At 44.9% G+C, this 27,421-nt stretch overlaps 1 protein-coding gene across 1 annotated transcript in view; it reads right to left on the reverse strand.

Annotated features, from left to right (window-relative positions):
- Positions 1-27,421, reverse strand: part of LOC121013550 (contactin-associated protein-like 3) — a 195,015-nt gene that overhangs the window by 144,506 nt on the left and 23,088 nt on the right. Inside the window, exons 2-3 of the mRNA XM_040449262.1 lie at positions 17,772-17,882; positions 4,172-4,365 (exon numbers count right to left, since the gene is read on the reverse strand). Of these exons, the coding sequence (XP_040305196.1) occupies positions 4,172-4,365; positions 17,772-17,882 (305 nt within the window). The remainder of the gene's footprint in view (positions 1-4,171; positions 4,366-17,771; positions 17,883-27,421) is intronic.

Raw genomic sequence — 27,421 nt, forward strand, 5'->3', positions numbered from 1 at the left:
TCTCCAGCCCTTCCCACCCCCTACACAGAAGACCCTGCCGGTTACACCCCAACTTCAGACCTGCAGAAACCGTGACATCACAGCTCTGCCTTGCATCGGGCCGCGAAGGGCACGGTAACTTCTTACACTGGCAGCACGAAACCAAGAAAACAACAAAGTGTCGCTGATGAAGAGTGTAAACCTTTCAAGGGAATTTTGCTTAGACTCTCAAATTCACTCTGCAATTAAGGTCAGCGATCCGTAATGAAAACCACACCCTGACGGAGGGGTCGAGCCTCCGTTGTCATTAAGAGCCGCTGACTCTAATGAGAGGGCCAGAGAACAGCCAAATCGGCCTCATCTTTTTCCAGAAACTGTACATATAATCTCGTAATGATCGCCCCGTGGGGCGTCCCGCTGTCAGAGTCAACTGTATAGAGAGTCGGGCCCAGAGCAGGAAACGAATCCACTTAAGCCGCGGTGACGGACTAAAAGAAGGCAAGGATGAGCCACCTTTCCTAACGGAGATCAAGACGCAGAAGAAATCTTTGCAGCGGAGCGTCAGAGACCCCTGCGCTGAGACGAAGGGCTTTCGAGCACAGCAGTCACTCAAGAGCGACTTCCTGCCGGAAGGGAGACCGCACACACGCACGCACGCATCTAGCGAATGCGTCCCAGCTTTCTGCTGGGGGCCAGGCACCGTGAAGTTCTGGGGATGCAGAGGAGGAAGGCGGGTCTTTAGGTCCCCAGGACGGGGAGGTAGGCCACCACACCAGTCCTTACTGTGTGATGGGCGCAGGACCGAGGGGCGCTCCCCTGCGTGGTCTCCGATCGGTAAGGCCACTATCCCTGCCCCCACCTCCCCTGGGCTCCTCGAAGCAAAGTGCCAGATGGTGACGCTTGGAGATGGTTGCCCCCGAGCTGCTGAGCCGAAACACAGGAACTGTCACAATTTCTCAGCCATGTATCAGAGTGGGATGGGGGTAAAAAACATGAGCCATAGTCAGCGCGACTAAGAACAGGCGTGCACTAAACTCTACACGTGAAACCAGTGTTATCGTATATGTTAACTAACCAGAATGTAAACAAAAATTTGACATCAGCGGCGCCGGGGTGGCTCAGTCGGTTACGCGTCCAACTCTTGATTTCCGCTCAGGTCTTGACCTCACGTTCGGGAGTTGGAGCCCTGTATCAGGTTCTGCGCTAACAGTGTGGAGCCTGCTTGGTATTCTCATTCTCTCTCTCTCTCTCTCTCTCTCTCTCTCTCTCTGCCCCTCCCGTGCGTGCTCTCTCTTTCTCTCTCTCTCTCTCAAAATAAATAAATAAACTTTAAAAACTTGAAATAAAAACTAAGCATGCACTATCAGTTACCTGATTTCCAAAACCAAGACTTAATTTTGAATAAAAGTTCTCTATATAAGTAGATGCTTCGTTAAGTTTTAACTGTTACTCGTTCTTTTTTGTAAGAGAAAGTGGGGATGAGGGCAGAGGGAGGGACAGAGAGAGAGAGAGAGAGAGGGAGAGGGAGAGACAGAGAGAGAGGGAGAGAGAATCCTAAGCAGACTTCCACCCTCAGCACAGACCCCGACACAGGGCTCAATCCCACAACCCTGGGATCATGACCTGAGCTGACAACAAGTCAGATGCTCAACCAGCGGAGCCAACCCAGGCGCCCCTGACTGTCACTCATTCTTAATTAATGTTTATCTTAACCCTGCTTTGGACCTGCTGTTCTAAGAATTAACTCGACCTCAACATCTACTTCTGATCACACACTTGGCAACTGCTGGTTTGGGAAGTCAGCTGGCCCTGAAACCCCAAATCCTCTCCTAGTCTGTTTTACCTCCTGTTAAGACACCTGGCCAGTTCTTCTTAATTCAGTTTACATCAGCATTTATTGGTGAACGAGCAAGAGGTCCAGAGATAAAAAACTAAATAGGCCATGATCTATGAAGTTATACTGAGTCACAGAGTTCTAAGGAAGTGCAAATGGGGGCAATTTAGGGACAAATGAGGGGGATATTGTCATTGGGTTGTTTGTTAGTGTTAGAGGTAAGTCACGTGCTAACAAGTGGCCGCTTCCTGGATGATGCTTTTCCTCCTACCATGAAGAGAAAAAGGTTTTAAGCATTACATAATATGCAGGGCTCCTGGGTGGCTCAGTCGGTTGAGGGACCGACTTCGGCTCAGGTCATGATCTCATGGTTTGTGGGTTCCAGCCCCACGTGGAGCCCCAAGTCGGGCTCTGTGCACTGACAGCCTGAAGCCTGCTTCGGATCCTCTGTCTCCCTCTCTCGCCGCCCCTCCCCTGCTTGCACACGTACTAGCTCTCGCTCTCTCTCTCTCTCAAAAATAAACATTAAAGGGGCACCTGGGTGGCTCGGCTGGTTAAATGTCCGACTTCAGCTCAGGTCATGATCTCACAGTTCATTGGTTCGAGCCCCACACTGGGCTCTGTGCTGACAGCTCAGAGCCTGGAGCCTGCTTCGGATTCTGTGTCTCCCTCTCTCTGCCCCTTCCTTGCTCACAGTCTGTCTGTCTCTCTCTCTCTCTCTCTCTCTCTCTCTCTCTCAAAAGTGAATAAACGTCAAAATTTTTTTCAAAATAAACATTTAAAAGATATATGTTTTTTAAAAAGTTACATAATATCCTTAGCCTAAATTAAATGGAAACTAAGCTGTGTATTTTTTATTGTGGGTATATAGTCACGATATAAAATATACCACTTTGGCCACTTTTAAGTGTGCATTTCTCTGGCATTAACATTCGCACTGCTGTGCACCCGTCCCCACCGTGCATCTCCAGAACTTTTCATCTTCTCAACTGAAACTCTGTCCCCACTCCACGCTGACTCTCCATTCCCCTGTTCCCCTAGCCCCTGGCAAGCATCTAAACTGCATTTTCAGTAACAAGAAAAGAGTAAGTCCTTCTCCACCTGACACATCTCCCACAGGCCACACCCCCCCCCCATCAGCCGCCCCACCAGCCAAGTGCAAACACTGTGCACACAGAGCTTCTCATTCAGGGCAGACTGTGATTTAAAAACACAAATGCTGGGGCGCCTGGGTGGCGCAGTCGGTTGAGCGTCCGACTTCAGCCAGGTCACGATCTCGCGGTCCGTGAGTTTGAGCCCCGCGTCAGGCTCTGTGCTGACCGCTCAGAGCCTGGAGCCCGTTTCAGATTCTGTGTCTCCCTCTCTCTGACCCTCCCCCGTTCATGCTCTGTCTCTCTCTGTCTCAAAAATAAATAAACGTTAAAAACCACAAATGCTAATTAGATAATAAATTTCACATAGTGTCATAGTCAAAAAGTCAGGCAAGGGGCTCCTGGCTGGCTCAGTCAGCTGAGCGTCTGACTCTTGATCTCGGCTCAGGTCATGATCTCACTCACGGTTTGTGAAACTGAGCCCCAGACTGGGCTCTGCACTGACAGCACAGAGCCTGCTTGAATCAATCTCTCTCTCTCTCTCTCTCTCTCTCTCTCTCTCTCTCTTCCTCCCTCCCTCCCTCTCCGCTCATGCATGCACACACACCCTCTCTCTTAAAATGAATATTTAAATATTTTTTAAAAGGCAGGCAAAATTTAATTCTTCCAAAAGAAACACGATATGTAATCAGAGGTCGAAACTATGTCACGGATGCAAAATAATCACGATTCCAAAGAATCCCAGAGATCTAGCTCCCATGAATTACAAGGGGCCACCCAAGTACACAATTTCCTGTTGGAGCCGGATTTGTGTCCCCCAACATGCTGTCCATAGGGAGACTCTCCATTACACCTATTTTTAAACATTTGGGGTTTTCCAGAAATCTCACTTAATCGGAGGACACAGAAGAATGAATTTACTTAATTGAACAATGCCAAGGCAACACCAGCCGCTGGGTTCTGGAACAAAAAATATAGTAGGTTGTATGTGGCTTTATTCCTTAGATTTCACACTATGTTAAGGAATCATGGGAAGACATTTTCAATATTTCACTACATTACAAAATTGTTTTACTTTTACTTATTTCATAAATTATACATGGGCAGCACATTTTAAAATGCCACATGTGTCTTACAGTCACTCGGAAACACTTTTCGAGTAATTTAGGAGGCTCCATTCTATACTTGATCCGATAGATTTGTAGCAACAGGCAGTAATTGGCATAATTCATGTTCTGACAGACCCACTCGCAGGGAAGGAACATACCGAGATGCTTTCTTCTCGCCGATACAGCTTCCAGTTCCTCCCGCCATCACTGAACATAAGGACGTAGCTGGTCACCCAGTCAGAGCTCCCGTATCCTCCCTGGGTGGCCACAGCGGTGACCTCCATTCTCTCTCCGAGGTCAATCTGCAGCCACTGGTATTTATCTGACACGCGTGGAGACCAGCCACCAGCCCCTTTTAGTGGAAATAGAAACAGGAAAAAAAAAACCAGTAAGGGGAAAGAAATCTTTGGGATCTATACTATCCTGTAAGAAAGGGATCATAAATAAAATTTATGAAAATCACAGTTTCAAATTCTGGAACATATAACTGATCTTAATTACACACACACACACACACACACACACACACACACACACACACACAGACTCAAAACCATGGGTTAAGTAAATAGATGAATCCTACATAAATTACTTTGGTTTCTGACTCATAACCCCTAAGTCCCCGGTGGTTCCCAATAAAGTGAAAGAGCTTAACGCAACAGGTGGATGGTTGAACCTGCCACGTCAACACTCAGAAGGGTGTTACTTTACTTTATGTATGACCTACCCTTGGCTGGACCTAAAGGAAACTATTTAGACCATGATAGAACTAGAGAGACTTAATTCTGGAATGCCAACGTGAACAAGTACAGTATTACATATTGGGAAAAGGAAAGGGGTGAGGGCACAGTCCTACACTCGATATGCTCACAGATTCACGCGAGAAACAGACGTTTCAAAGAACGATTTGAAATGCAGCGTGGCGGTGGGGGGAGGTGAAGGTTTCTCTGTGCAGGGAGGGAGAGCCCTGAGAGGCAGCAGGGAGGTGCAGGGAGAGCCCAGAGCGAGTGACAGGCAAGGAGTCTCTCAGGTTTCCAGACAACAGGTGCAGAACAGGAATCACGGCGCTCGGCTTTGTCCGGTGCCGATGAGAAACAGAAAAATTAGAACTACCCGAAGGCGTAAGGCTGACGTGTTTGGGTCTTCGAGATGCATTCCGGAATTCATATTTTGCTACTTATCCATGTCTAGAAGACACGTGGGATGGAAACCATCCCTAATAGGACAAAAGTGGTTTGTTTTTTATTTTGCCCCACTGTTCTGACACCTGACTTGGGGTCCTCATGATAAGGTCTAATGCGTTAGACAACAGTTACTGTCTTCTCATCAGGAGCTCTGACTGACATCCACGCTCGGGATGCTAGAGCCACCAGGACTGGCTGTGTGTCAGGAGGGGCGTGACGCGGTCGCGTGGCACTCGGAGGGGAACAGAAGCGGGGCGCTTGCATCGGGGTGTGAGGGCATCACCAGGAGGTGAGCGCGTGCGCTTCCTCCCCGCACCTTCCACGAGCAGCACTCGGTGTACAACCTTTTAGCCAAGTCTAAAGCTTCCAAGTTCTTTAGAGCCCAGATCCTTTCTCAGATCTGCCCGTTTTCCTGCCGTGAATCTTTGCTCCAATACTGTACATTTTCCTCTCGACGTACCACAGGCGCAATGCCTTCTCCTTGGACTCAGAATCCTAAATACGCTGCGATTTCGGTTGTTCTGTAATGCAGTTCTGAACTTCTCATTCTGAAAGAATTTCCCATGGACAAAAGAGCCACAAACGTGGTACAGGGGATTCCTGTTTGCTTTTTACTCAATTTCCCCGACAGTTAACACCTTACACCATCATGGTACTCTTATCAAAACTAAGAGATTTATAGGGGCACCCGGGCGGCTCTTGATTTTGGCTCAGGTCGTGTTCTCAGGGTTCACAGGATCGAGCCCTACATCGGGCTCTGTGCTGACAGTGCGGAGCCTGCTTGGGATTCTCTCGCTGTCCCTCTCTCTCTGTCCCTCCCCCAAGCATGCTCGCTGTCTTTCAAAATAAACAAACATTAAAACTAAGATATTGGGGCGCCTGGGTGGCTCAGTCAGTTGAGTGTCCGACTTCGGCTCAGGTCACGATCTCGCGGTCCGTGGGTTCGAGCCCCGCTCAGAGCCTGGAGCCCGTTTCAGATTCTGTGTCTCCCTCTCTCTCTGCCCCTCCCCCACTTGCACTCTGTCTCTGTCTCAAAAATAAATAAACATTTAAAAAAAACTAAGATATCTACACGGGTACAACAGCAATTACAAGGATGAACTTTATTTTGGTTTCTCCAGTTTTCCCATTAACTCCCCGTGTCTGCACCAGGATCCTATTTAGGGACCGTGTCCTCCAACCTGGGACAGTTTCTCAGTCTTCCCTTGTCTCGAATGACAGGCCTGGCTGTCATCCAGCACGCCTACATTTCTACTGCTTTGTCCAAGGGTCCCACTGAGTTGAGAAATGGAAGTCCTTCCAGATTCTATAAATTGTTTTTAAGTGTACTTCTTCATTTTGAGAGAGAGATAGCGGGGTAATGGCAGAGAGAGACAGGGAGAGAGACAATCCCAATCTCTGTGTTAACAGTGTGGGGCCTGACTCGGGGCTCAAACCCATGAACCATGAGATCATGACCTAGGCGGAAAATAAGAGCCTGATGCTTCACCGACTGAGCCACCCTCCTTCTGGATTCCAGCTGAGAACTAACTAACAGTCCTGGGGACACTACTCTGCCACTGTGGGTGGTTTTACGGTTGTCACAAAAATAAAGTTAAAACCTAGGGGTTGCCATTTAGCTGATCATCTTAACTTGGAGATGCCACGCTGGAAATTTTATATGAATCCATTCAAATCTCTAAGAAACTACATAATGTCCTGTCTCCCAGCTTAGGCTGGTTGGTATTAAAGTTCTAAAGAAGGTACTAACGATACCCTTTTTTGCATTTCGTGATCTTTCTGTGTCATTTTTCGTCTCTCTTGAAGCCAGGAAATACCATTAGGATGGTACCGGAGAAAAGCACAGGGAATAAACAGACGGGGATGTTTCCAGCATGTTGCCCTGGCCCAGCCTCTCCCACATGCCAAGCAGCCTTCAATGCCTACCCATTCCCTACAGGTAACAGACCCTGAACATTTCCGATGCTACCAGTATGCAAATTAAGCTATGTGATTAACTAGGTACTTGATAAAGGAACAGAGCTTGAGGACCACCTGTGCCATGGGGCAGTTCACTTTCAGCAGGGAACAGGGTCCCGGGTCGTCCCCAGATCGCTGCTGGGTAATGACTCGGGCTGCCGTGCATTCCTTCCTGTGTGCACCGTGCACTGTCTTTTTCCCCCCACCACCTGCCTCTGTCCCACCTCAGGCCCTTGCGGAACAAAGCGTCCAAATTTGTACAACGGAAAACACATCCAGAGGGCCCAACTTTCACAGAACGAGGGTCCAGTGCCTGGATCGCCAAACAGCCTTCTCACTCCTAGGGAAAGTGTGGTAGGCGTGTGTTCGGCCTGGAGGGAGACTCGGCCAGAGGAGGTGTTAAGCATCCGTGAGGATGCGTCATTAAAGCTGGGGCCCCCTTCCCACCCTCCACCCCCTCTAAGAAAATACCCCTGCAGTTTCTCAGTTAGGTAGTGTGGGCTGTCTACCAATAACCAGACTGTATTTTATGTCGATCTATTGGAAGGTTCCTGTCTCTGGTTACTCCTGTATGATTGCTTCCTGCCCCTAAGGTCAGCCCAGACACAGGCAGCTGTCGCTGCCTCGGGGACAGGAAGGGTTGAACAGGAAACGCTCACCTGAGCCTTAATTACTCTGTCCACTGATCACGACAGTGACCGCCGCTCCCGGTGGCCACGGGGCACGCCTCTCGTAACTGCTGGCTTTACGCAGAGAAGAACATCGCCCAGAGGCGAAAAGCAAAAGCTTGTGCCTTCTTCACGTGTCAACGAGTTCCAGAGCAGGGAGATACCCAAGGGAGCAAAGGTCAAGCGGGTTAACTTGACGTGACCACACCCACCCATCTTCAGGGCATCCAAACGCCGAGCAAGTAAGTGGTGAAGTTGAGACCACTGCCAAAGGAAGCTTCCCCCCAAGGTCATTATTCCATTGTCTCAAATGGGATCTCACCGGTTGTGAGGGTCCTTAGCTCCCTGGCACACATCCTAATTCACAGAAGCTTTACTCGGAGTTCCGGGCAGGGCCCAGGGCGACAGGGAAGGGCACCAGACTGTCCCCCTGGGAAAGAAGGGCCAGCACGCAGATACCCCCAGATCTTCCCACTCAGAGATCCTGGGGCTCGACACGCTGAAGCCCGTGTCACAACCCTGCCGACGTTGCTGAGGGTCTCGGCACATTTGCTGCAGCTCGGATTCCTTAGGAAGCAACCCCAGCTACCCACACGGGGCGTTTCGGGCTCTCAGGAAGGAGCCAGCACAGAAACCCCGCTCTGGGTCTGCCTAGGTGTGCTCCGATCCCCTTCTGGATCCCCTTCCCGAAGTGCTTCCTGCATTCCTGGGCAGGGGGGAGGGTGGGGGAGGCAGGAGGTGGGGGGTGGTGAGTGGGAAGGGACGTTTCCCAAAAAGTGCATCCCTAAGGGGAAAGTCACACGCAGGTGCCTACTTGTGAACCAGATTGCTATACGCAGTGCAAAGGTAGTCTGTAACGGTTTTGGGAACAGACAAGTCCACAGTTAAATAAAAATAGGGGCGCGCTGGTCAGTTTGAGATTTGTCTGCGAGGCCAGTGAACCATCCACGTGTGGCTCCCGGAAGCTCCCTCTGTGTGCTGCATCCCCGGGGAAAACTCTCGATGCCCTCTGGCACCGAGCGTGCGTTTCCGTGGCTCCTTCTGCGAAAAATAAACAAAAATCTATCGAGACGGCGTGTCTCCTTTTGCTGGGCTCACATATGTTCCTGACCGGGTTTTCCAGGAACGTATATCCTCGAGAAGCACTCAGATCTGAGTCGATGTGAGGCTTTTCAGTTCTTACTTGTTTGCAGTTCGGCACGGACAAGACTGTGAGAGGATTCTGCTAATTTCTCACCTGAGAAATAGAACAAGAATTGCCCGGCAAGCCTCGAACCGTCTGAACATGTAATCGGTCCCTCATTTACGACCGAATAAAATGTGGGACGGAGCCTCCTCATATCCCGTGAAATCTCCATGTTTACGAGGAGTGGCAAGTCTGGGACGTGTCCTAATTCTGTGAAGGCATCATCCCAGAGGCCCCCTGAGTTGTTCAGAACAGACAAGAGGGCAGTCAACCCTTGAGACCAGCGGCAACAGCAGCACCTCCCTCTGCTGCGTCCAGACGGCCAGGGAGGGCAGGGGTCCAGGCACCGAGCTCCCCCCTCCTCACGGATTTCCACTGCTTTTCTTAAGGCTCTGTCTCCTTTTCTAAAAATCAAATACGGTGCGGGATCATGTCAGGAGACGCAAGGGTGAGACGCTCAGAAATAAAACCAAGGCCACTCAATGATCCGCCCATTTGTGGCCGCTCGGTCAGCCAAATGCCTCTGGGGAAAAAAACCCACTGACGCTAAAACTTACATTCCCTTTAAGGATGTCGTGCGGCTCAATTCGTAACCATCTGTAAGCACGCCGTGAGAGCCTCGGATGAAAAGAGTCACGTACAGATTACCTGTTCTACCAAATAGGGTGTTCTAATGAATGCGAAAAAGAGGAGACCCGGTGCTGACGGGGAGCCCTTTGGGAGGGGGCACAGGAGGGCCCGTGAATGCGTCAGAGCGAAGACTGTCCCGTTAGAGGAAACGTGGGGACAGGAAAAGAGCCGAGCTGCGAGAATCGTGAGAACAGTGAGCCCCTGAATCACCGTCTCCCAGGCGGCCCCTAGTCCGGGCAGGTCTCTGCGGAGCTGTAGAGCGACTGACCACAGGGCCCACCGAGAGGTCCCATCAGCCTCTGTCACGGGCTACAATCTTCCTGCGTCACAAGAGACGCGTGCCGTTCAGGACTCCCGTGTGCTTGATTTTAACGTGGCATCCAGGTACCATGAGGGATCCCAGGGGCCTCACGAAAGATTGCTAATTGGACCTGACCACTTTGGCAGAAAGGAAGGTCACCTTAGCAGGTACACTTTTACCAGGGGTCCTGAAGAGAATTAAAAAAAAAAAAAAAAAAAAAAAAGGAAATCCCTAGAAGGGGCAATACAGCTAAATGTGGGTGGATGGGAGACCCTGGAGAAGCGTGTGAAGGGATCAGACAAAATACAGCTCTGTAGGGATGATGCGTATTAAAAGTTCAGTGAACGAAGACATCATAATATATGCCAAAGGTACATAACTGTTGGAACGCCCGGGTGGCTCGTTAGTGAAGCGTTCAACTCCCTTTTTTTTTTTTTTTTTTTAACATTCGTTTATGAGAGACAGAGAGAAAGAGTACGAGCAGGGAAGGGGCAGAGAGAGAGAGAGAGAGAGACACAGAATGTGAAGCAGACTCCAGGCGCTGAGCTGTCAGCACATAACGCGACACAGGTCTTGAACCCATGAACCGTGAAATCATGACCTGAGCTGAAGTCAGACACTTAACCAACTGAGCCACCCAGGCGTCCCAAGCGTCCAGCTCTTGATTTTGGCTCAGGTCACGACCTCACGGTTCGTGGGTTGGAGCCCCACATTGGGGCCTGCTTGGGATTCACTCTCCCTCTCTCTCTCTCTCTCTCTCTCTCTCTGCCCTTCCCCTGCTCACATTCCTGCTCTCTCTCTCTCTCTCAGAATAAATAAATTTTTTAAAAAGGTATTGTTAAATAAATAACTTATATGAAACTCTCTGTGTATTATGAGTGATACAAAAAGTGAATTCATTCGAAAAGAGCCCAGACTAGAATTTTCTGGACAACTATTTTAGAATGTGATAAGCCCTTAGAAAGGCTGCCACACACCACGTGGGAAGTTGCCCCGTTTGTCACAGGCACTGCTGACTCTTGGAAAAGTGAAAACTCTCATGGCAAAATTATGGCCGCCGTGAGGCACTTACTATGCAGATTATAAACACCACAAATAACTCTGAAAAGTTAAGTTGCTGTGTTTTTTCACTCTTTTTGTCCAGCAAATCCTGGTGGCCAGTGACCATTATACCACTGAGCCCCAGAGAAGCCAAGAGGGCAAAGAACAACTCAGAAAAATAGGAACCCCAATGCGTGAGGAGTTGGTGTGGGACAGGAAGAGAAGGTGGGAACCGGGGGCCTTGGAAAGAGCCGGAATGGAGGACGAGTGAAGGTGGCTGCACAAGGTGAGTCAGACATCTTTGCTCGGGAACGAAGCCCGTGGACCAAGAAAAGGGAGAGGAATAAGCAAAGAGCAGAGGACTGGCTTTGGCTTGGCTTCCGCTGGAATTCTGGGAGATGCGCTGGTAGGGGCCATGCAGTCACTAACTGTTTGCCAAATGTTGCCTGCTTTCTCCCTTCTGGGCATGTGGAGGACAGCAGTCCAGGCCCCTTGCAGGGGGGGCAAGGCTACATGACCAACTCTGGCCAACAAGCCGCGAGTGGAAGTGACAGGTCACTTCTGGGCCTGAGTTGCCAGGACAAAACCATGGGGTGCTCTTTTCCCCTCGGCATGGTGACCCAGAATTCGCCACTGGCCATCAAAAGGGGACACAGAAGTTAAAATGAGAGTCCCGACTCGATCTGAACAGAAGGTCAACTTGGCAAGAGCAGGTTAAACGTGTAATGGAGGGCTCAGGCCGGAAACCAGGTGAGACTCACGGTCAGATCTCAGGGAGCCCGGAAGTGACATGGGACGTATATTCCTCAAGGGACAGAGGACCCAGGGAGTGCGGCCTTGCCAAGAAAGCGCCACGAGGTATAACCACCACGGGCTTTGGGAGAGGATGCCAACTAACCCGCAGGGTTAAGAGCCAACAACCCACCCTCAGCAGACAGCAGAGGGAGTCCCTCCCACCATCCAGCTCCAGGAGGGCATGAGCCCGTCCTCACCCAAACGTGGTCTTGAAAAGAGCAGGAAAAAACGCTCAGAAATCTGAGCATCTCCAGGAGACACTCACCCACCCTTCAGAGGCCACTGAATCTGGAAGAGAGGGAGGACTCCCTCCTCCTAGGGTAATTCTATAATTTGGGGCTGCTTGGGAGAGAAAAGGACCAACAACACCGCCTCCCTGAAGGTCACTGGCGACACTGGAAAACGCTGGGTTTGTTCTGGTTTGTCCCCTCAAGCACCATAGACTCCATGGCAGGAACCTGGGGACTCTGGAGCTTGAGGAGGGCTCCGGGAGGATCAGAGCAGCTCCGTGTGTGGTCCGTGTGACAACTCTACAGTAAGGTCAGCACACACCCTGCTGTTCGGGCTTCTCTTCCCACGTGCTGCCATCTTGCATTGTAGACAAGCTGTGATTTAATAAAGCTGCACGGCCAGAGACAGCGCCCCGTGCTTTAGTACACGGGCATATTTTGCCTCAATGCTCTTATGTTTGGCCTGCCCATTGCACTCAGTGTCCACAGTGCATCTGCAAAGTTATTTTGGGAAGGAGAGGAGAAGAGAGGAGGGGAGGGGAGGGGAGGGGAGGGGAGGAGAGGAGAGGAGAGGAGAGGAGGAAGGAAGGAGGAAGGGAGGGAGGGGAAAGAAAGAGAAGGGAAGGGAAGGGAAGGGAAGGGAAGGGAAGGGAAGGGAAGGGAAGGGAAAGAAAATAAATTGTGGTTTAAAAAGAGAATGCGCATGGGATGCCTGGGTGGCTCAGTTAAGCGTCGACTTTGGCTCAGATCATGATCTCACGGTTCATGGGTTGGAGCCCCACGTCAGGCTCTGTGCTGACAGCTCAGAGCCTGGAGCCTGCTTTGGGTTTTGCGTCTCCCTTTCTCTCTGCCTCTCCCCAGCTTGTGCTCTGTCTCTCTCTCTCTCCGTCCCTCTCTGCCCCTCCCCTGCTCGTACTCTCCCAATAACTAACTAACTAAATAAATAAACTTTAAAAAAAATTAAAAAGAGAATGTGTATTAGTCCTACTAGGTCTACAAACTTTTAAGGAGGACAGATAAACAGAATTCAGAATCTGGTGTCCAAGACCCTTCACTGCAATTGCTCAGTCTCTCATCTGGGAATACCGGCCAATTCCATCAGCCTCCTGGCCTGTGAACAAAAGATAGGAATATACAGGAACTGCAATTTAATGAAAAAAAAAATGACAGAAAAGTTTACTACTATGAGATTTGCATCAAACATTTCTGAGGTAATATTTCGATGCATGTCGGGAGTTGACACATTTTCACTTTACTTACTCTTTCAATTTTTAAAAACATTTCTTTGTTAAAAACCAATGACTTTTACATCATGTCCCGTGTAGAATATTGCAGAGTTCAAGTAATCGGAGTCCCCATGTTATAAGAAAGCATATCTAAGCACTTTCCCTAATGTAGTCAGTTTTCTTTATCTTGCTAAAACCTACAGTATAAACTCGTACTTGTCACTCAACTTCATTACCAAGAAATAAATACTGTAAATCTGAGAACAGTTTCTGAAATGCTCAGCCATAAATTGTATTGGCATCATTAGACAAAAATCTTTCCTGACTCTGCCCAGTAATGCAGTCTGCATTTTATGGGCTCAATGTCTCCATATGGAAAAGATGGAAAATTCAAAGAGAAAAGAAAACACCTAGTCGGTTCAGTTTTCCCCCACTGACTTTCTGTGTGCAACAACCAAGCGTGGTATCCTGAAATGCCGTTTTTGAGAAAGTTGTTTTTTTTGTTTTTTTTTTTTTTAATGTTTACTTATTTTTGAGAGAGAGACAGAGTGCAAACAGGGGAAGGGCACAGAGAGAGGGAGACACGGAATCAGAAGCAGGCTCCGAGCTGTCAGCACAGACCCTGACACGGGGCTCGAATTCACAGACTGCGAGATCATGACCTGAGCCGAAGTCGGACCCTTAACCGACGGAGCTACCCAGGTTCCCCTAAGTTTATTTGTTTTAATGCTTATTTATTTTGAGGGAGAGAAAAAGAGAACAAGTGGGGGAGGGGCAGAGAGAGAGGGAGGGAGAGACAGAGTCCCAGGCAGGTCCCACACCACATTGTCAGCATGAAGCCTGACACGGGGCTCGATCTCACAAAGTGTGAGATCATGACCTGAGCTGAAATCAAGAGTTGGGCGCTTAACTGACCAGGTGCCCCAATAAAGTTAAGTTTAAAGCAATCTCACTGCATTGTCACCAATGACGTGACTTGCTGCATTACAACGCATGATGTTCAGCATCCGGGTGAGGAACAGAGCAGCTCGTCTCTCCCAAAGTGAGTGTTCATGCAAGCATTTGAGGGGAACACACAGGGAGGACAGCGTGTGTGCATGTTTCTTCCTAGTCAATTTCAAATAGCTTCCGGCAAGACCACGCATCTCACCATCACGCCTGCACTTACAGATCACATGACTGAAAAGAACATGGTGTCCAGAGCTGGAAAACAGCCTCTGCAGTGCTACTGAGCCAGCTGGAGGAAGGGTCACCCGGCGTAACAATAATTGGAAAAACACAGAAGGCTATTTCACAAGCAAAATGCAGAGTACAAGTCTAGCATGGCTTACTAGAACATAGTTGGCGGGGAGGGGCTGTTTTTGTTAATTAACTTTTGTCTGCATGAACTTGGGAGTAAAAAGAGTCTTTAGGAGATTTTTGAGAAGACAGATATGAAGTCAAGCATGTTCTTATTTATATTATACAGCCAGATTCCTGCAGTCTTGATTTTGCATAAGAAACATTAGATAACTTGTAATTTTAGGAAATATTCAATTTAATATTGATGGAAACAAAATCAGCCAATATGAACGATCAAACCCAATTTTCAAGGACTTTACACTTTTCTCTAATGGCATCAATTTTCTGGAGCAGGTACATGAATAAATGTATGTGTCTATGATTTACTTCTTAAAATCTATCAGTTTTGAAAAATTACACATTCAGGCACATGGGGATGCTAACTTTTCGACAATTTATGTTCCTTTGTATAAAACAGTAGCGTGCATTGCATCAGTGTGGGCATTTTGTGCAATGTATCATCGGGAACCCAACTCCGGACATCATAATGGGAACTTTAAAGGAACCCGAATAGAGATTTCAAAAATAAATTACAGGAGCACTTAGTCTTATGTTGAGAGATGATACTAACTCAGCATTATCTCCACAATGACTGGCACTTCCATTAGAGAACTCACAAGAAAACACTGAAAAACATGTGGTTACGTAGGAGTCAGGAGTCATGGCTTTCTGGACCCCTTGAACTGAACCCCTCTCCCCTTTGACTTGCAGATACATATTCTTACTACTCTATGCAGTGATCAGCTATATATAAAATTCCCGGAAGAGGCCATGATATTTCAGATATTTCTAATTTTTCATACAAAGTCGTAAAAGCTCAATGACTTCTATGCAAAATGAGAAACTAGGAAGGTAAGAAAGACCACCTTCTTTAAAACCTCCAAGTCCCACAACACAGACCAAGGAAACTAGTCATAAAATCAGGTAGTCTAACAAGATCTTTGTCAGCAGATCACGCACAGAAGTTTCAAAAAAGCTAAAACTACTATGTATGAAGAATCATCATCATCATTATAATCATCCACATTTTATACAATTCACATTTTGCATCATAATACCCTAAACTGAAGTGAACCAACACGTTCTCCAGCATTTACAAAGGCAAAGGAAATGGCAGGAAAGAATCTGGGATGCTGGCTTTTAACAGAAAATATACACAGATAATCCTTCCGAAGGAATATTGATTGATAAACTGTGTATCTCAGTCTCATTTTAGGAATGCATATGAAATCAGACGGTAAAATGAAGGAACAGTCAGTGAAATGTGCATTGTGTACAATTAGAGTAGCAACAACCTCGTCAGTTGATTGCCACTCTCTTAAAAAAATTAAATTTGCAAAGAGAGTGGTCTGAACATAATAAATAAGCTTTATACTTACCATTTTATAAAGGCTGCTTATCATATGCTGTTATTAATTTCTTAATTAAATGTAGTAGAAATAAATTCATCTCAAACATCAGGATTTTCCCTTCTAATGTTTATAAACTTCCCAGTGTCACCATACTGACAGCACAAGAGGCCTGAATCATAAAGATATTCTGTCCGTGCAAATCAGAAACACAATACACAGGCCCACTGGGATTCTTTAAACTAATTAAATATGGTGCTTATTTAGTTTTGACAGTCTTTGGGCAACCACTGGAAAGTTTAGATGTTGAGCTGGCTATTAGAGTAACCACCAGACCAAATATAGTAAATTTGATCATTTACTTTTTTAATGTTTATTTATTTATTTTGAGAGAGAAAGAGAGAGAGAGAGAGAGGACATGCGCGAGCCCAAGAAGGGGAGGGGCAGAGAGGGGGAGAGAAAATGTCAAGCAGGCACCATGCCATCAGCACAGGACCCGACGCGGGGCTCGGACTCCCAAACAGTGAGATCACGACCTGAGCCGACATCAAGGGTTGGACCCTTAACCAACTGCGCCACCCAGGTGCCTCTGACTCATTTAATTATTAATTGGAACCTAGCTTCAAATGAGAAGAGATTTTTACTGGAATGCTAAAAATTATCATGAATGATGCTTTGTAATTATCTGGAGGAGTAAATATCTGGCCAGAAATGCTTCTTCATAGTAAACGGCCGTGAAGGTGGTCGTCGGGTCAACAGCGGGCATGCTCTCCCACCCTAAACTCACCAGAAGTCTTCATTGTGTCCTTACTCCGCCCTTCCAGTCTATTTGGCCACTTACTGGGTTCCCACACTTGATTTTTAAGGACATGATAAAATTCAAGCTATACTTAAACTATGATCTTAGAAATACCAAAGGAAGGGAGAGAAATACTCAGTTCCTTAGAAATACCTGCAGACTTTACATTTATAAGGGACATGGTTAATTTAAAATTTTACTTTCTGAATTAATCTCACCAAAAAAATGCATCTATCCCTTCACTTTTAGGTAATCTCTACACCCAACATGGGAGCTCAAACTCATGACCCCAAGATCAAGAGTCACACACTCTTCTGACTGAGCTAGCCAGGTGCCCCTAATCTATCCCTTGAAAAGGTAGTAAAATATTTGATTTTTAAGTGTGCTTATTAACTTATTTAATCCACTGAACTAGTATTTGTGCAAAAGATAAAAAGTAATTTAATCAGTGACACTCAAGAGGCAAGAGTGAATGAATGCATCTCCAAAAAAGAAAGCCATTAGCTCCCTTCCCACCGATAGGAAGGGAACCTGTTTCCAACAGGAGCTGTCACCCAGGTACCTGCCAGGCCACGTCCTGGGACGGAACCGTTTCCCCATCACGATCCCATGGCAGCTTCACATCGCACGGATGCCAGGCAGTGGCTTGTTAAGTGTTCTCCAGTGCCTGTGACATTGGCTCATTCACTCGTTTTAGTTACTCATGAGAAGCATACTTGACTAGTCACCCATCCAGAGTGTTCTAAAACCAAAAAGGGATGATAAAATAGGAAATAGTCTAGAGCCTCCAATAATTCCCTTCTGATCTGAACCTCATTTACGATCATTTGCTGGCAACCAACAGGGAAGGGAGATGTCAAAACAAACAAAAGAGATTAATACTAAAGAAGGAGGGAGCTAGCAAAATGATAACATGTTGAACCTGCTTCCTCATTTTCATTAAACTGCGATACAATTACTTTTTGAACCGCAAGAATGAATATTAACGAAGAATAATTATTCTGAGGCAGAATCATGATGGATTAGCAACACGACGGCATCAGACTCACCATCTCTGCGATTAAGACTTGCAAACCCAGGGCCGTGGCTGCTGGACAGCTCCGAGGAGCTGCTGAAGGACGCTCGAGGCAAGGTGGATGCCAGCGGGGCGTCACAGCTATCTGTGCGGAAAATACCAAGTTCAGGTTAACCCACTGCTCGAGGCTGTTCTGTCTTCTTCTCTCCTTCCCTCTCTTCTTCCCTCCCACCCTTGCTCCTGTCCTTCCTTCTTTTCTTTTTAGTTGACAGGTTAAGAAAATGCGAGACCCTGCAGCAAACAAACATCAGTCTTAAGCAGAAACGTGTTAGTAAATGTACAACCACGGTCCCTTAAAGCAAATAAAAGCCCTGATTGGGAACCTTGGCCATTTTCCGTGGGGTAAAGATTCCCATGGTGGCCACTTCGAAGCTGTCAACGTGACATCATCAATCATGGAATTGGAAAGAGGTTCACACATGTCATGTCATTAGATAGTATTTCCACCATATGCAAATACAAGATAGAGAAACAACATCCAGCCACAGATAATAAATAGGAAAAGGCCATGAAATTAAGTAATTAAGTTGTGTGTTTGGAAAATTTACCTTTGTTTTTAACATGATTTACTTAATTGTAACTTCCTATCATTTCATCTTTAATGACGGCTGTATTTTAACAGCTGACTTACAAAATTCATGAGAAGTTAATGATTGGCTCTTGCTACCTGCTAAAAGTTGGCTCCAGCCCACTGCCCCTCAATGGGGAACTATTAGAAGAATTTCCTTTAAAATCAAAAAGAAGATTTTAATAGGCATCACCACTTCTGTTGAATGCTTCTCTGAAAGGCCTATCAGTACATAAGAGAACATTTAAAAATTAAAAGCGCAGAATTGGGAAAAAACAAAAAAAGGAACTGTCATCACTTCCAGATGATATGATTGTGCAGGTGGAAAATCCAAAAGTAACTGACTAGCTTAATAGCCCGATTTCATTTTAAACTCAATCTAGGGTTAGAAAACAAATTAACCAGAACATCAAATAATAACAAAACACATAAAGTATCTAGGAATGAATCTTCCAAAACTGAAAAACATTTATGGGGATTATTATAACAACTGTATTGAAAGACATTACATAAAATACAGACTCCAGTCGTCGCCAACAGGAAGACAGTATTTTTAAAGGATCAGTCGTCCCCAGGTTGATCTAAAGATTCATGAGAAGTCCAGTGAAAAGCCTAGGAGGGCTTTTCAGACACACTGAATCAAGGAACCCTGCCTGACCTGGTTCATAATATGGAATACAAATAGCATTTAAGAAGCCTACAGAGACAAATAGAAAACAAAAAACAAAAACGACACCTTCATTTTCATTAACCTCTAGCTAAAATTCAGCATTTTCTTTAATCGTGAAGACAGGCAAATCACAATGTTTTCAGTAGTGCCCACAAGTTTGTTACCATCCTAAGTTACAGACATTTTTATAGCAGTCATTGTTGTCACGGCTATCTAGAAATATTATTTATGATTCTCATTACTTCAAAATAGCAGTATTCAACTCACCACCGGATTTTGTTATTTAATGTGCTAATAACTAAGGAGACTTATTATATTACAATTTCTAATTTATTGATATCAGCATTTCACTATAATTAGCTTTCTTCCCAATCATATATATATATATATATATACACATCATATATATATATATACACACACATCATATACACACACACACACACACACACACACATATATATGGGTGTGCACACTGGAAGCACAAAGCTGTTGAGTTATTACTGGGGCATCATTAATATTTCAGAAAATTCCAGAGGAGGGGGGTTGTCTACAGTTCACAGTCAACCGTGTTAACTTGAGTGTTAGCCTAGAACTTTCTCAGGGGATGCCAGCACGGTGAGCAGACCAGGCCTGCGTTATTCTGCCTGTACCTAAAGAGGTCCCGGGGGCCTCGCCACTACCTTGAAGGTTGAGAGCAAGACAGGGTTATTTCCATTAATGCCCGTCTTGCGAAGCCTGCTTTTTTCCCAGCCTTGGCCGCCACACAGATTCCTTCGAGAGTCTTTCCCGATGCTACCCCGTCAGCCCCCTGCACTCACACCACTGTCATCTCACTATTTACAGTCTCCCCTTAAGCTGGAAACCTAATGAGACCTTAGCATAGATTTTGGAGCCAGACTTGGGTGGGGCTGGCGTTGGCCAGGCTGCCTACTCTTCCGGTGGCACTCACCCTTTCCTAAGCCTCAGTTTTCTCATCAGGTCAATGGGAATAACTGTGCAGATAGCGCATAATTATACCATGGGGAGTCCAGTCTCCCAGCAGTACAGCAAGGAGTCACTTAACTGTCAATGGGGAGTCACACACTAAGAAGACCGCTATGAGCGTTAAAAGTATTTGCTTTTATTATTCTAACTATCATAAAACAAGTCAACGCTTCGTAAGTTCCTTCAAAATATTCTAGAAGGACACTTTCATGTATATGTGGAAGGCAATGTTCAAAGTTCCAAACCATATTGTCATTTTTTTATTCTTTCCTCAAAGAAGACATAAGAAGCTTGGTCTTTAAAAAAAAACAAAACCAAAGTAATAGCTTTTGTGATGTAATCCTTCCTTTGGAATAACAATTTATAAAATTTATTTTAAAACTGTCTTTATTTAGTCTAACTCAGAGGCTTCTAAAGACGGTGTTCCAATTTACTCCAACAGAGTAAATCTTGAGAATATGTGTGGTCTAAAACAAGGTGGTCACATCCTCTGAGGCACCTGGAGAGGAGCGGCTGTGGAGTTGGACAGTGTTTTCCAAGCATTCGGTGTGTTTCTCGCTGAATTACATCCACGCAAGGTAAAGGCTCAGGAGTCATCCCAAACCCCCAGTAACTGCTGTTTTCAATCTGAAATGTCTCTATTTTCTACTAAGATTCCTGGAGCAAAAAAGTGTCAAGACCCAATCTCATTTTCTTTTTCTGGCATCATGAAAAGGCATTCGAATCCCACTAAATGAATGTCATTCTTTTTTTTTTTTTTTAATTTTTTTTTTTTAACGTTTATTATTTTTGGGACAGAGAGAGACAGAGCATGAACGGGGGAGGGGCAGAGAGAGAGGGAGACACAGAATCGGAAACAGGCTCCAGGCTCTGAGCCATCAGCCCAGAGCCCAACGCAGGGCTCGAACTCACGGACCACGAGATCGTGACCTGGCTGAAGTCGGACGCTTAACCGACTGCGCCACCCAGGCGCCCCAATGAATGTCATTCTTATGAATAATCTGATGAATACTACTTCTGTCCAAAAAAATAGAGGATCCCTGAAATGTTTCAAAGCTACAAGAATTATTCACAAATTATGGCTTTTAACAAGTGAAATGGCAAAACAACTTTAAAGAATCACTACTTATCACTTAGGGGGAGAAGCAACTTGAGTACAAATAATGAGCTTATGAGAATTAACATATGAAAATAGACAGAGAATATTACAGTTAAAGAAGCTAAAGTAATTTTATTTCCCTTCATAATAACCACTCATATTCATAAGAAGGATTCTATGCAATAATCTTAATTTTGAAATGCATTCATCCGTCAGTGGTCCAAATGTACTCAAGGTTACATTCTCAGAGAAGCTTAAGGATTCTAACAGAAAGGCGATGATCCATTGTCATGTGTTTTAGAGGAAAAAAAATAAACACACCACAATTGTTCATGATTTATGTATGACTCAGATCAGAGTGCTAGGGACATCCTTGCGTGCATTCTGATATAACAAATTCATATTTATGGAATGCTCAAACCTGGTCTCAGTAGTTGTCCCTATTACAATGCCATTTTAATCAAAAGCCTATTGTTTGTCTCACCAACAGAACAGCCTTAGACTGAAATTATAAAACAATTATTTCAGCTTCCGTTTTTCAAACTCATATCTTTTTTTTTTTTTCCAGATGAAATCTTAGAAATCTGGAACTTCCCGCAACTGGGGAACGTAGCCAATCTGAGTGTGAAGAGTGGGGGAGGGGCAGAGAGAGAGGGAGACACAGAATCCCAAGCAGGCTCCAGGCTCTGAGCTGTCAGCACAGAGCCCGACTCAGGGCTCGAACTCACAAGCCTTGAGATCGTGACCTGGAGCCGAAGTCAGATGATTAACCGACTGAGCCCCCCAGGCGCCCATATGCATTACCTTTTGGACAAGATTAACAATTCCTCAACACAGAAAATTCATGGTTGCTGGCTGCTTGTTTTTCGGACTTGAACATATCGTAACGGACTCTAGTCCCTGGAATGGACAAGAGAGTGAGTCACAAAGTCCCCTGGAGCTGGATTTCTGGCTCTACTTGCCCTTCCCAAGTGGGCAGCTTGAATCAAGGCCCAGATGCACACCATGCCACGCCCCTTGGCCACTGGACCAGCAAGAACATTTGGACTCAGTAGAGCCTGGTGATACCTGGGAATCTCTCTCTGTCAAGAGGACTAAGACCTGGAGCCGGTCTGTCACTCCAATATCCACCATTCCTGGTGGCCCATCGAGGCCTCTGAGAACTTTGTGAACATCTAGGGCCACCTTCCTGCCCTTCCCGAGGTATATGCTTACAGAGTCCCAATCCATGCAGATTCCCAATCCATGTCTTCACTACTTTGGACCACAGTACTGAACAAATGTTCTGGGGCATGGGCCCGTTTCCAACCTTCAGAGACATACACCGTGGACAGGAGGTAATGACCCCCCAGAATCTGTAGGACATTCCAAGTTTGTAAGCATGGCATACAGGATGCTCCAGTGACCCCTGAATAATTCTCCACCCCATCTCACCCACCCCTACCCTCACTTGCCCCTGAAAATGTGTGCTGCTGTGTGCTCAGACCTGCAACTACCCCATGTGGGTCTCTACTTGGCAATAGCAACTGGGCATTCCATGAGCTTGGACAACTGCACCAGTCTGTGCTGGTTTCCTGCATGACCCTCATGGCCCAGCCTGTTAGAAATTCAGGTGGAGAAAAGCAGAGGTGATTTCAGATTTCTCATCTGCTCCAATAAGTTACACATTCCAATGATAGAATACAGTTGTATCTCTGGGAGAACAAAGTCAGAAAGGGCACATTATTCCAAGTTCCTGGCTACTTTATTTAATAATTGCACACCTGTCCATTAGTACAGTCCAAAGTGAAACACTTTTGTTTTTACTTCTAGGCTTCCTCTCTTATCATAACGTATATCATGAATTATCTCAAAGATTTGGTTTATGTTCACTGTATTGAATCACAGCTGTTGAATGAATACATCGAGATCCAGATGTTGCCTATGAAATTACTCCTCAGCACCGAAGGATTCGCTGTTTATTGTAAATCAAATAGTAACACTACAAAAACAACTTGCCATTAATTTTAGTGATGCGATATAGCAAATTAATATCCATTAACTGTACCTATTATTAGGTATAAATGTGAAATAATCATTGTTCTTATGATTAAATTATACCTCATGTTCCCTCCAGCTGACTGAATTCATACTGGTAGTGTTTCCTCTTTTAGATCAAAGCATTTGTAAAATGCCTTACATGTTTTTGAGAAAATTTTAAATTACAAAATAGTATATTCCAAATTCTGAAATCCAAATGGTAGGTAAGATGTAGCTGGGCAGATATTTGTTAATAAAAGGAGCTTCCAGGGGCGCCAAGGTGGGCTCAGTAGGTTAAGCTTCCGACTTCGGCTCAGGTCATGATCTCACACGTTGTGAGTTTGAGCCCCACGTCGGGCTCTGAGCTGACAGCTCAGAGCCTGGAACCTGCTTCCAATTCTGTGTCTCCCTCTCTCTCTGCCCCTCCCCCATGCATGCTCTGTTTCTCAAAAATGAATAAATGTTAAAAAAATTTTTTTTAAAAAGAAGCTTCCTGACTACTGATCTGACTTTAAACTTCCAGAAAATCTGTAACTCAAATACACAAAATCACCTTTGAAAAAGTCTTCTTGTTAGAACACAAATCAATAAAATTAAAAATAGGAAATCAGTGGAGAAAATCAACAAAACCAAAAGTTGGCTCTTTGAAAAGATCAGTAAAAGATTCTAGCCAAGCTGGCTTAAAAAAGAGAAAGAGAGAAGACAAAAATTATCAGTATCAGAAATGAAAGACAGAACATCACTACAGATCCCATGGACATTAAATGGCTAATAAAGAAGTAATACGGACAACTCTTTGCCCACAAATTTGATAATCTAGATGATATGTGAGGGTTGATGGGGGGTGGGAGGGAGGGGAGGGTAGGTGATGGGTATTGAAGAGTATATCTTTTGGGATGAGCACTGGGTGTTGTATGGAAATAAATTTGATAATAAATTTCATATATTAATAAAAACAAAACAAAACAAAACAAAAAGATAATCTAGATGATATGGACTCCTTACAAGATATAATCTGCCAAATTCACACAAGAAGGAAGACAATCTGTATGGGCCTATATCTATCAGAGAATTTGAAGCTATAATTAATAACCTTCCAAAGCAGAAAGTACCAGGTCTAAATGGCTTCAGTGGTAAATTCTACCAAACATTTAAGGAAGAAATTTTATCAGTTCTCTACAAATTGTTCCAGAAGACAGAAGCAGAGGGAATACTTTCTAATTCATTTTATGACAACTGAATTACCATGGTACCAAAGCCAATCATTGATTTTACAAGAAACCTATAGACCAATATCTCTCATAAATATAGATGCAAAATCCTCAACAAAACATTAGCAAACTGAATCCAACAATGTATAAAGAGAATTATATACCATGAACAGGTGGAATTTATCCCAGGTATACAAGACTGATTCAACAACATTCAAAAAGCAATTAATCTAACCCACCACATCAACAAGCTAAACAAGAAAAATCAGTCATTTAAACAGATGCACAAAAAAAATATTTGACAAAATCCAACACCTATTCATAGTAAAAACTCTTAAACTAGGAACAGAGGGGAACTTCCTCAGCTTGAAAAAGGATATCTACAAAAAACCTACTGTGAAATCATACTTGACGGTGACAAACTTAAAACTTTCCCACTAAGATCAGTAACGAGACAAGGACGTCCCATTCTTTTTTCAAAATCCTACCGGAAGTCTTAATTGATGCAATGAAACAAGAAGAGGAAATAAAAGGGATACAGATCGGGAAGAAAGAAATCTGTCGTTCACAAATGACACGATCATCTATGTAGAAAATTCCAAAGAATTGACAAAAAAAAACAACAACCCTGAAACTAATAAGCCAAGAGGATATAAAGTTAACGCACAAAAATCAAATAGTTTCCTATATACCATTAATGAATAAGTTGAATTTAAAATAAAAACACACCATTTACATTAACGCCCGCCCAAAATTATGGAATACTTGGGCATAAATCTAACAAAATATGTACAAGATGTATATGAGAAGAACTATAAACACGGATGCATAAAATCAAAAAAAGACTAAATAAATGGAGACATATTCCATACTCCAGAATAGGAAGACTCAATACTGTTAGGATGTCAGTTCTTCCAATTTGGTCTATCAACCAAGGCAGTCTCAATCAAAATCCCCGCGAGTTACTTTGTGGCTGTCAACAAAGCAATTCTAAAGTTTACGTGGAGAGAAAAAACAACCCAGAATAGCCAACACAAGGTTAAAGTTGGAGGACTGACACCACTCGGCTTCAAGACTTACTACAAAGCCACGGCGATCAAGATGATGCGTTACTGGCAAAAGAACTTGACAAACAGATCAGTGGAACAGAACAGAGCCCAGAAGCAGACCCACACAATACAGCCGCCTTATCTTTCAAAGGAGAAAAAGGCAACACAAAGAAAAAAAAAACTTTTTTTTTTTTTTTTTTTTTGAAAGAATTAGATTAGCACTTTATTTTTTTATATTAAATATAATTTATGGTCAAACTGGTTTCCATACAACACCCAGTGCTCATCCCAACAGCTGCCCTCCTCAATGCCCATCACCCACTTTCCCCTCCCCCCCCACCCCCCCCCCACCAACCCTCGGTTTGTTTTCAGTATTTAAGAGTCTCTTATGGTTTGCCTCCTTCCCTCTCTGTAACTTTTTTCCCCCTTCCGCTCCCCTATGGTCTTCTGTTAAGTTTCAGGATCCACACATGAGTGAAAAAATATGGTATCTGTCTTTCTCTGCCTGGCTTATTTCACTCAGCATAATACCCTCCAGTTCTATCCACGTTGCTACAAATGGCCAGATTTCATTCTTTCTCATTGCCAGATAGTATTCCATTCTCTATAAAAACCACATCTTCTTTTTCCATTCGTCAATTGATGGACATTTAGGCTCTTTCCATAATTTGGCTATTGTTGAAAGCGCTGCTCTAAACATTGGGGTACAAGTGCCCCTATGCATCAGTACTCCTGTATCCCTTGGGTCAGTTCCTAGCAGTGCTATTGCTGGGTCATAGGGTAGATCTATTTTTAATTTTTTGAGGAACCTCCACACTGTTTTCCAGAGCGGCTGCACCAGTTTGCATTCCCACCAAACGGTGCAAGGGGGTTCCCGTTTCTCCACACCCATTCCAGCATCTACAGTCTCCTGATTTGTTCATGTAAGCCACTCTGACCGGTGTGAGGTGGTATATGAAAAAGATACATCTGACAAAGAATTGTTGTCCAAAATAAAAAAAATAAAAAAAAAAAAAAACCTCTTAAACTCAACAATCAAAAAAAAAAAACAAAAACAAAAAAACTCCATCTCAAAAATGGTCCAACGACTTCCAGGCACCTCCACAAAGATACGCAGATGTCAGATAAACGTATAACAAGAGACTCAACACGATATGTCATCAGGGAAATGGAAATTAAAACAATGAGATACCAACATGCACCCATCAGAATGGCCAACACCTGGAACACTGCCAACAGAAAATGCTGGCAAGGGCGTAGACCAAGAGGAACTCTCATCCACTGCTGGTGGGAATGCAAAATGGCAGTCTTCTTGGAAGGACAATTTGGCACGTTCTTACACAACTAAATATACTCCCGCCATGCAACCCAACAAGTGTACTCCTTGGTATGTGCCCAAAGGAGTTGAAAACTTAATGTCCACACAAAAACACGCACATGTGATTTACAGCGGCTTGATTCGCTGATTGCCAACACTTGGAAGCAAACGCAATATCCTTCAGTAGGTGAATGGATAAAACAAAAAACCTCTGGGTGCCACAACCAGGCAATGGAGTATTTTCAGCAATAAAGAGAAATGAGCTGTCAAGCCATGAAAAAAACATGGAGGAACCTTAAATGCCCATTTCTAAGTGAAAGAAGCCAGTGTGGAGAGGCTACATCCAGGTTGACTTCAACTCGACGACATTTTGGAGGAAGCAAAATTATGGAGACGGGAAAGAGGTCAGCAGTTGTCAGTGTTCAGGAAGTGGCCACCGGATTTTGTGTGACACAGCGATGAGGGGTATGTGACATTACGCATTTGGCAAATGCTGCAGAATACACACGAAGAGTGAACCCGAACTTGGTGAACTTTAGGTGGTAATGATGTACCAACCCCAGAGCATCAGTTTGAATAAATGAACCCCTCTGATAGCGGCTGTCGATAACAAGGGAGGCTGTGCATGTGCGGGGGGCAAGGGGGAGATACGGGAAATCTCTGTACCTTCTGCTTAATTTTGCTGTGAACAGAAAACTGCTCT

The sequence above is a fragment of the Herpailurus yagouaroundi genome, unplaced genomic scaffold, assembly GCF_014898765.1.
Source record: "Herpailurus yagouaroundi ecotype Mexico unplaced genomic scaffold, PumYag 199, whole genome shotgun sequence".
NCBI classification, from domain to species: Eukaryota; Metazoa; Chordata; class Mammalia; order Carnivora; family Felidae; genus Herpailurus; species Herpailurus yagouaroundi.